Genomic DNA, 10691 nt, shown 5'->3' on the forward strand with positions numbered 1-10691 from the left:
GCTCAGGCATAGACTGGCGTTCCCATTCTTTCAATGTGATGCTCGACACTGTGCTTGACCATGACTGATGTGAAGGTGGTACAGGCAAGATTTAGGTACTCCGCAAATATATAAGGTGCTAGACAACTGACACAAATCAGTGTTGGCAGTGCGAGCACAGAACAGACATAAAAGTCACTGAGTTGATTAGGCGCTGGTGTTTTATTTCCACCAGCAGGTTGTTGGGGCGAAAGATACCAGCGCAGAGCAGGGAAGTGGACATCATTGGCAACAAAACATGCCTCCGGAATGGTAGACTGCTGTGTCACATGTGCCATAGGTACGGATACTGCTGCTGTTGCTGGCCTCCAAGGTTGGGCCCTTTTCACCAGAGTGCAGATCCAGCACAGACATGGGCAGAACATAGACCTGTGCACCAGTATCAAAGAAGAAGTGGTAGCCAGACACAGTATCCATAACAAAGAGCAGGCTGCCAGCTTGGCCAATGCTCACTGCTGCTAACGATTGCCGACTGGAGTGTTTCCCACCCCATGAAAATTACAACGGGCACTTTTTAGCGTTGTCACCAAACATGATCAAAGCAGAGGCCTGGTGCCTTATGCTGATACCCAACATAAACAATACTGTCAGTCGGTGGTGGTGAGCCATCTGAGTCTTGTGTATGAATGGCTGAACAAGCTGCCTGCCTGGCAGTGTGCCCCCTGGCAATCTCTCTGCAGTTCTTAACCGTAAGATTAGCCACTGCTCCCCACACCTCAGCAAGTAGCTTTTGCAGGGAAAGCTCCCTTAAAATGAGGCCGGGCTTATAGTTACAAAGAAGGGCTAACATGTGATCTATCAGCTCTGAGGGTTTTGAGTCATGTAAACCACATGCAAATGGCGCATACATTCAGTATTGGATAGCTTGAAAGTTTGCAACGAGTGTCATATCAGGAAGGTTCTGCAGCAGACTCACCATTCTAGTGGAGCTGTTCAGCACTACAAGGATGGGATAATATTTCATCACATCCTCTATAATGCCACAGGTGGTGAACTGAGCCTTGATATAGCTCAAAAAAATAAAGGAAAACTTTGAAAACACATCAGATCTCAATGTGGAAAAAATCATGCTGGACATCTATACTAATATGGACTACATAATGTGGTAGGAATGAAAGGATGGCACATCGTTTGATATGAAAATTATCACCCTACAGAGGCCTGAATTCAAACACACCCCGAAAATCAAAGTGAAAAAGTGATGCAGCAGGCTAGTCCATTTTACCAAAATTTCATTGTACAGTATCAACTCAAAAACATACTCAGTAGTTTGTATGGCCCCCACGTGGTTGTATGCATGCCTGACAATGTCGGGGCATGGTCCTAATGAGACCACGGATGGTGTTCTGGGGGATCTCCTCTCAGATATGGACCAGGGCATCAATGAGCAAAGTGCAACCTAATGTCCCAGAGGTGATCTCTAGAATTTAGGTCAGCCAAGCGTTGGGGCCAGTCAATGGTTCCTTCATCCTCCAGGAACTGCCTGTATCCTCTTGCCACATAAAGCCGGGCAGCAGGAGGAACCCAGAACCCACTTAACCAGTACGAGGATTTCATCCTGATACCTAATGGCAGTCAAGGTGCCGTTGTCTAGCCTGTAGAGGTCTGAGCATCTCTCCATGGATATGCCTCCCCAGACCATCACTGACCCACCACCAAACAGGTCATGCTGAACAATGCTGCAGGCAGCATAACGTTCTCCATGGCTTCTCCAGATCCTTTCACGTCTGTCACATGTGCTCAGGGTGAACCTGCTCTCATCTGTGAAAACCACAGATGAGATGTATAAGTAATCATCTTAATCATACTAATCATACGTTAACCATGTATTTGCAGTGATTCAATGACAATACGTCAATGTGTTAATCATTAATCAATGGAACACCGAAACATTAATTGTCATTCAATATCATATGATCAATATCTATATACATATCTCAAGTAGAGTCTAGAAACTGAGACAGATTTCGGTAAATTGAGCAAAATAGGTGGAACTTACCTTGCTACCAAGGTGAAATAATAGAGCAGGAAAATTGTGTTTTTTATATGCTTGAGCTCGGTTTGTTGGTGTTTCGTGACCAATCAGGACTTAGAAGTCCTTATAGAGAATTGGGAGTTAGGGTTTATCAGCTGGATGCTCTGTATGCTCGGGGTGACTTGATATCGAGTGCCACAGTGTGATTATATATAATCAACAATAAATACAATAACTACTAAAGAAAAACCCATATAATAATGTGGTTTCCTCCCCAGACTGTTGCCTCTCTCTGTGATCCTGCACTAGACAAACATCTGAAAGTTGGATTGATGGATTATATTACTTTATATATATTAAGCATTTTTCAATTTTCAACGATATCAACATCAACAGTAAATAATAATAGATTACTCTTTATTTGAGTTTCTGTGCTGAGATTTGATTTTTACATCAATAATTGGAAAATGCTGCAAAACATGTTTCACACTAAGAGTGAGTATTGCTATGGCTAATTGTAGCTGTAAGCAGAAGAAATAACCCACTCTCTGTGCAAAGAGAAATGGAGTAGAGTGGTGGCTCTGAGGCGAGGGATCTGTTCCAGCAATTGGAAGGTTGCTGGTTTAAATCCCGTGAATGCCCTATTTGCTTCAACTCCATTGGGCCCTTTAGGAAGGCCCTTAATCTGCAATTGCTTTTTCCTGGGTTTGACATTATCCTACATCAGGGGTCTCCAACTCCAGTCCTGGAGACCTACTATCCAGTAGGTGTTCTGTCCCACTTGGCTTCTGATAAGCCACACCTGTTCCTGGTATTTACCTGAGAGCAGGTGTGGCTCATCAGAAGCCAGGTAGGATGGAAAACCTACTGGACAGTAGCTTTCCAGGACCGGAGTTAGAGACCCCTGATCTACATTCATCCCTGTAAATTAGAGATCCTCCAACGTACAGGGGAAAAACTTGAGGGTTGGTTAAGAAAAACTCACACTGGTCAATTTGGACTACTGTGGTACTGAGGTATCACCTGCTGCATGGCTGCACCCAGGCTCTAAAACTGAGGTGGTTTGTCATGTGGTGGGTGTGACAATGCACTGTAATCAGTGCACACTCCTTACACACTGTAATCAGTGCACACTCCTTACACACTGTAATCAGTGCACACTCCTTACACACTGTAATCAGTGCATGCTCCTTATCTCCTCCTCTGTGCAAAGGTCATATAATCTTAACAACCTACTGATGCACTTAATACACCTGTAACTAGTCTAAATGTTCAGATCTTTATCTAAGGTCTGCTTTTGTGTTCCAGTAAAGGTCCACAGTGTCACTTCATGCAGAGGGAAAGAGGAGCATCACACATTAAGGCTCCCTGAGACTGTGCTGTTCTGACAGAGGTGTGAAGGAGAAGCAGCAGCTTCACACATTCAGGTGAGCTGAATTTTCACTTTCAGTTACTGATCCCCAATCTGCAGTTCTTACTACAAATGTAAATGTCCAAGTAAAGGCTGCTATACAGTTTATATTCAGTAAATTTATGCTGTTGTGTTTCTCTGCAAATGCCATTTGCCAAAATCATTTATTTTAGTTTTCTCTTTTTTTGATGCTATTTCTGAAATGGGACAATAGCAGCTCCTGTAAGTAGAACAAGAAGTCTTTTATCTAGAGAGAAAAACTCTAACTTAATTGCTGGAAGTTTTAGGTGAAGTAGGCATTGATGAGGTAGCAGCAAAATTGTCCCCGCTTTCTGGCATCATTAGATCACTCGTGCATCGCCAAAAGTGGTATAATGATGTCAGAAGATGGGGGAAATGGAAGGTCGCTGCTGAATGAACACGGCGGCTGGGAATGGGGACTGAATTATGCTTGTGTGGGTTTTAATTTTAATTTTGGGTCTGCAGCTGGAGTGAGTCATGAGAGAACTGAAAAGAGAGGTGGAAACTGGCTGGTTTTAGTCATAGAACCTAATTAGGGAGAGAGAATTTGAGGGACAGAAGCGACTGCGACAGTATCCCGCAACCCCCCAACACACACACACACACTCCATGCACCCCAGGCATGTTGGACAGGGAGGAGGTCCTGAGAGGGACCTAACACCAGGACAGACGTCAGACAAAATGCAGAACAGGACCAAACATCACATGGAGACCGACACAGGACCAGGAGCGAGACACTACTAGAGGCACAAAACAGACCCAGGAAGACCAGAGACAACTAGGGGGACACAGCACAATCCCAGGACAGGATACTTGGCAAGTGACAACATGATCACAAGACAAGACACTACCTGGGTCAGGAAGCAAACAAAGGTGGGAATAGGGACTGCAAGGACAGGCCAGACAAACACGGGTTTTACAGCTATTTTATTTAATTTTTTTACTGTTTTGTGATTTCATATTTATACTTGTAATTGGAAAATGCAGCAAAATCATGTCTAACACTAATATTGAGTATTGTTTGGGTCAATGGTAGCTATAAGCGGAAACTGAAACTCTCTCTTTGTGCAAATGACATTTAAGCACCCACACCCAAAAGATGAACAAGCAGCAGAACCAGTCAACACACCTGTACATAATGCAAATGCTGGGATCATTATCTAAGATCTGCTTTTGTGTTCCTGTAAAGGTCCATCAGCTTCATTTCATGTAGAGGGAAAGAGGAACTTCACACATTAAAGCCCCCTGAGACTGTGCTGTTCTGACAGAGGTGTGAAGGAGAAGCGGCAGCATCACACATTAAGGCTCCCTGAGACTGTGCTGTTCTGACAGAGGTGTGAAGGAGAAGCGGCAGCATCACACATTAAGGCTCCCTGAGACTGTACTGTTCTGACAGAGGTGTGAAGGAGAAGCGGCAGTATCACACATTCAGGTGAGCTGAATTTTCACTTTCAGTTACTGATCCGCCATCTGCGGTTCGTACTACAAACACTACAAAAACATTTTTGTGTAAATGTCCATGTAAACTTTGCTGTGCAATTTAGATTCAGTAAATTCACACTGTTGTGTTTCAGGCAATTAGACTCTTGAATCCAAAGCCATTCACATTTTACTGATGATCTTTATGAAATGGACAATACCAGTTCCTGGACCTGAAACATCTTTCTCTTTATCTAAAGAGAAAAACCCTGACTTACACGCTGGCTTTATAGCATCTATTAAAGCATAAATGCTGGCGGTGTGTATTTATTCAGGTAAAACACAATGAAGGTAATGTCCTCCTGGCAGGTCTGAGGCACTGCAGGGCCTGATGAGAGATAAAGAGGTGATGTTTACCACCTGAACGGAGGTGAACCCAGTGAAGGTACAGAAAGCAGTGTGACTAGGGAGATACAGAATAGCACACATTCCTGTAGAGTCCAACAATTTATCAATATTAATTTATCTTTGTATTAGAACAGAATAGCAGCCCTGACACACTGAGACTACAGTAAACAGTCTGTGTTATTTGCATGTGTGAGAAAAGACTTATTAATGAACTTTGGCCATCCTTCACAGGCCAACAAGGATAATAAACACATTGAATAAACACTACTTAGCAAGTAAGTCCATCCTTTTCTGTTTTCAGTAATGTTAGTATGCCTAGGGGGGTTGGGGGGCCAGTTGACCTTGGACCCCCAGAGGTTTTTTCCTCCTTACTCCTTACTTGGGAGTTTTTGGTTCCTCTCCTCCGTTGTCATCTGACTTTCTTTATTTCATTTCTTTCCTTCCTTCCTTTTTCCTGTTCTGTATTACTTTCTCTAATGATGTTTACTGTATCACAGCACATCCAAGTAAAGCACTTCTGTGCTGTATTCATAGTTAACCTGTCACACCTGTGTCAGGAGCCATAGTTATTCATACCATAAATGTAATAGATTTTTTTCTCTTTCATGTATCTGTAACACATGCAGTGCTGAGGAGGAGACACAGCAATGACACACCTCCCAACCCGAGTGATGGTAAGATCCTCTATATCCTAATGGAGATGGCAGAGAGAGGCTATGCTGTATTCATAGTTAACCTGTCACACCTGTGTCAGGAGCCATAGTTATTCATACCATAAATGTAATAGATTTTTTTCTCTTTCATGTATCTGTAACACATGCAGTGCTGAGGAGGAAACGCAGCAATGACACACCTCCCAACATGAGTGATGGTAAGTTCCTCTGTATCCCTCACACAGCTCAGTGGTGACAGCAGAGAGATGTAGATGAGTGAATCGTATTCCATGTGTCACTGCAACATACACCCACAATGGACTATTTAGAGACACCAGTTTACCTGCCTGTGTGTTTTTCACATGTGGGCAAAAACAACAGTGACTGGGGCAAACCTGCACAAACACAGGAAGCTGCAGTGCCACTGAGTGAGCAACTAGCCCCATGGCATTTCATTTATCTACATTTTACTCACAGTAACAGTCTGTGGCAAATGTTTAGAATATGCCCATGATCGGAAGGTCACTGGTTCAAGACCTTGCCTTGGCCGATCAATAATATGTCCGTTGGACCTTAAGCAAGGCTCTTAGCTGCATGTTAATTGACTCTCTGCTGTGACCCCCAAGTCTGGAGACCAAGATGGGGCAGGCAAAGAGATGAATTTCAATGAACCTGTACTCGTACTTGTATTCCTGTAGTCCTCTCTGCAGGGTGACACCAACATGATGTGATCTGTGTGAGTGACAAGGACGGCTACTCAGTGATGTGCAGTAATCACTGTGTGTCAGCATCACTCTTCATGTCTGTTTTAATCACATACATCCTAGTGGCACGTGTAACACTGTACATATCCATGTTGTTACAGAGCCTGGTGGGGGAGAGGATGATTCCAATGACATGGAATTTTATAAAAACTGCAGCTTGGGTAGGGGTAGGTATTGGAGCAGCGGCAGCAGCTGTGGCAGGAATGAAAGTAAACCCATTGGTGTTTGCTGGTCTGGTAATAGCAGGCATATGTTTGTGTCAGCGAACAGGTAAACGGTGCACGGTGTAAACTGCTTGCCGACATCACAATCTGATTCCAGACTCCTTTGCTTCTGTGCTTTACCCCAGTGGGAAACTGACAGTCTGGTTCCAATAAGACTGTGCTCACACACTTAAGGCATGTTTATGGCATCCATGTAGCCATAGGGGTCTGCAATGGTCCAGTGATGCAGTTTTCGTCAACAGCCACAGCTCATTTGTCAGCTGTGACCCCGAGCACATGCCTACAGATAATTGTTCACACTAAGCACAAAACCAGCAAAACAATGTGAGGGATGTGGAAAGACAAGGGTAAATGCATTGGCTACATGTGTTAATAGTTTCAGAGTTAGTGCTTCACATTAATGTAACTGTGGATATTAGTTTAACTTATTTGCATTTGCTTGATTTCTGCTAGTGTGTAAGGCAATTTAGTACTTGTATGGTGCCTTGAAATGTTTTATATTATTATTCCACAGGAATGAAAAAGAGTTTGGAGAGTACTCAACTCAGGATTGTTCTGTTAGGTAAAACTGGAGTTGGGAAGAGTGCAGTAGGAAACACCATCTTGGGAAAGAAAGTGTTTGAAGAAGATTGTTCTCCAAAATCTGTTACGCTGCACTGCAGTAAAAAATCTGGCCAAACACAGGGGAGAAATGTTTGTGTGATCGACACACCTGGAATCTTTGATACAGAGATGGCTGAAAAGGAGATGAAAAGTAAAATAGAGGATTGTGTCAAGCTTTCTGTACCAGGACCACATGTGTTCCTGCTGGTGATCAGACTGGGAAGGTTCACAAAGGAGGAGAAGAAAGCTGTGAGGTGGGTCCAGGAGAATTTTGGAGAAACAGCTTCACGTTACATAATAGTGCTGTTCACTGGGGGAGATGACCTGAAGAAACCAATCGAGAAGTTTGTAAAGCTCAGTGCAGACCTCAAAGAGCTCATCCAAGGATGTGGTGGTGGATGTCATGTCTTCAACAATAAACAAATGAATGACCCCACTCAGGTAAAAGAGCTTCTGTGTAAGATAGATGCGCTGGTGGAGGAGAATGGGGGACAGTGTTACACCAATGAGATGTACAAGGAGATTCAACAAAAGATGGATGAACAAAAAATGAAAGAGGAGGAACACAGGAGGCAGAATGAAGAGATGAATACATTTAAAAATAGACTTTTTGGAGCAGCTGCTGCCGCAGTAGCCACTGCAGGAACTGGAATTGCTATCACTAAAGTTGGAGTCGTAGCTGGAATAACACTTTCTTTGGCTGGAGGAGCGATGGCAGTCGGCTCTTTTGCAGGAGCAGCCATATGTAAAAATATAATAAGCTGGCAGAAAAAAAAAAATGAAATGTATGCTAACAAATTAGAGCACTCTTAAACTTTCTAATAAAACATAATAAAATACAATAAAATAAAATAAAATAATCTCTGTACAGGAATCTAAAAGGACCTTTGTCCAAAAGTTACAGGAAAAGTAGAAGGGTATTTTTCATGTTTTGTTGCCTCATAACCTGGAATTAAAATGTTTATTAATCTTATTTTATGTGATGGATCTGCACAACATAGTCCAAGTTGGTGAAGTGAAATGAGAAAAAAATACATTAAAAAAGAATAAAAAAAAAAACTGAAAATTGGCATGTGCATATGCCCCTTTGCCATGAAGCCCCTTAAAAGTCCTGGTGAAAACAATTACCTTCACAAGTCACATAATTAGTCCACCTGAGTGCAATCTAAGTGTCACGTGATCTGTCAGTATAATCCAGCAGCTTTCCAAACAAGCCAGGGACAAAGTTATTGAGACGTTCAAGTCAGGGTTTGGTTATAAAAAAATATCCAAATCTTTGATGATCCCCCGGAGCACCATTAAATCCATCATCTTCAAATGGAAAGAACATGGTACCACAACAAACCTGCCAAGAGAGGACCGTCCACCAAAACTCACAGACTGGGCAAGGAGGACATTAATCAGAGAGGCAGCACAGAGACCAAAGGTAACCCTGACGGAGTTGCAGAGTTCCACAGCGGAGACTGGAGTATCTGTCCATAGGACCACAATAAGCCGTACACTCCATAGAGTTGGGCTTTATGGAAGAGTCCCATAAAAAAGCCATTACTTAGCGTTAAATATAAGAAGGCATGTTTTGAGTTTGCCGAAAGGCATGTGGGCGACTCCCCAAATGTATGGAGGAAGGTGCTCTGGTCAGATGAGACTAAAACTGAACTTTTCGGCCACCAAGGAAAATGCAAGAGTAGCACATCCCATCACCCCCAGAACACCATCGCCACAGTGAAACATGGGGGTGGGAGCATCATGCTGTGGGGATGTTCTTCAGCAGCAGGGACTGGAATACTGGTCCAAGTCGAGGGAAAGTTGGATGGTGCTAAACACGGGGATATTCTTAAGTGAAACCTGTGTCAGTCTGCCTGTGATTTGAGACTCGGACGGAGGTTCACCTTGAAGCATGAAGGAGCTGGAGCAGCTTTGCCTTGAGGAATGGGCAAAAATCCCAGTGGCAAGATGTGGCAAGTTCATAGAGACGTATCCAAAGCGACTTGCAGCTGTAATTGCTGCAAAAGGTGGCTCTACAAAGTACTGACTGTAGGGGGGTGAACAGTTATGCACGCTGAAGTGTTCTGTTATTTTGTCCTATTTGTTGTTTGTTTTACAATGAAAAATATAGACATCTTCAAAGCTGTAGATATGTTCTGTAAATGAAATGGTGCAAACTGTCAAACAGTCCATTTTAATCCCAGGTTGTGAAGCAACAAGTCATGAAAAATGCCAAGGGGGTAAATACTTTTGCAAGGCGCTGTATATTGCAGAGTACAGTAAAAGTACATTGCACCGAATCCTGGATAATAATATTGCACATCTTAATTATATTGCCCAGATATCACAGAATCATAGATCATAAAAATAAAACAAATATATTGCACATGTTAAAACCAAAAATCAAGTAGGGGTAGCATCAGTTAATGCACAATTATTGTAGTAGAATTGTGTACCTTATTGTGAAGATGAGTGACAGATGGAGGAGATATGTCATTGATGCCCGTCTCTTAGCATCCACCACCTTAATGCTGCCACCCCAGTACACCGCAGCACAGAAAATGGCACTGGCCACCACAGACTCATATTGTTGCAGACTTCTAAGGATCAGAGTCTCCTGAGGAAGTGCATCCTCCTCTGACCTTTCTTGTAGGTTACCAGGGAGTGTTTGGACCAGTTCAGCCTATTGGCCATGTGAACACCAAGTATAGTCCTGAACAATCTCCACTTCCACCGCCTTGATTGATAGAGGAGAGACAGGAGAACAGATCTGAAACATTGTGCTGAAATACTGACATTATAGCTCTTCTTCAATAATTTCTGTCTGTATTTTCAATGTTTGCTTTGCTTAAATTCATAATACTGTACAAAATAAAACATATCATTGTGATGGCTCCAGCCACACAGTAAGACCTGGGGTTAGTATTTGTGTATGGTTTCTGCATTATAGCTAAGACCTATGAATTATTGTATTGTCTTTGGGATTAGGTGTAGTGTATGTGGGTATATATTTTGATATTGTAGGGTGTGTGTGTAGTGATTGTTTAATCTTTTGGATTGTAATTACTTTGCTTGTGGGGGATGGTCTTATTCAGTATAAAGGTGTGGCTTAAAGGACAACCCCTGGAATTGGCGTGAACCATGTGCTGCCATGGCAAGAGGGGGAATTGGGGGTTTAGTTCTGTTTTG

At 42.8% G+C, this 10691-nt stretch overlaps 1 protein-coding gene across 1 annotated transcript; it reads left to right on the forward strand.

Moving 5' to 3' along the window:
- The first annotated feature begins 3329 nt into the window (after nucleotides 1–3329).
- Nucleotides 3330–8432, forward strand: LOC125743122 (GTPase IMAP family member 9-like). Its single transcript, XM_049015799.1, has 8 exons — nucleotides 3330–3407; nucleotides 4717–4878; nucleotides 5235–5310; nucleotides 5505–5548; nucleotides 5900–5947; nucleotides 6097–6144; nucleotides 6792–6857; nucleotides 7429–8432. Coding segments are annotated over exons 4-8 (1065 nt in total). The 5' UTR covers nucleotides 3330–3407; nucleotides 4717–4878; nucleotides 5235–5310; nucleotides 5505–5547; the 3' UTR covers nucleotides 8331–8432.
- The last annotated feature ends 2259 nt before the right edge of the window (nucleotides 8433–10691 follow it).

This window comes from Brienomyrus brachyistius, chromosome 5 (genome assembly GCF_023856365.1).
Source record: "Brienomyrus brachyistius isolate T26 chromosome 5, BBRACH_0.4, whole genome shotgun sequence".
Lineage (NCBI taxonomy): Eukaryota > Metazoa > Chordata > Actinopteri > Osteoglossiformes > Mormyridae > Brienomyrus > Brienomyrus brachyistius.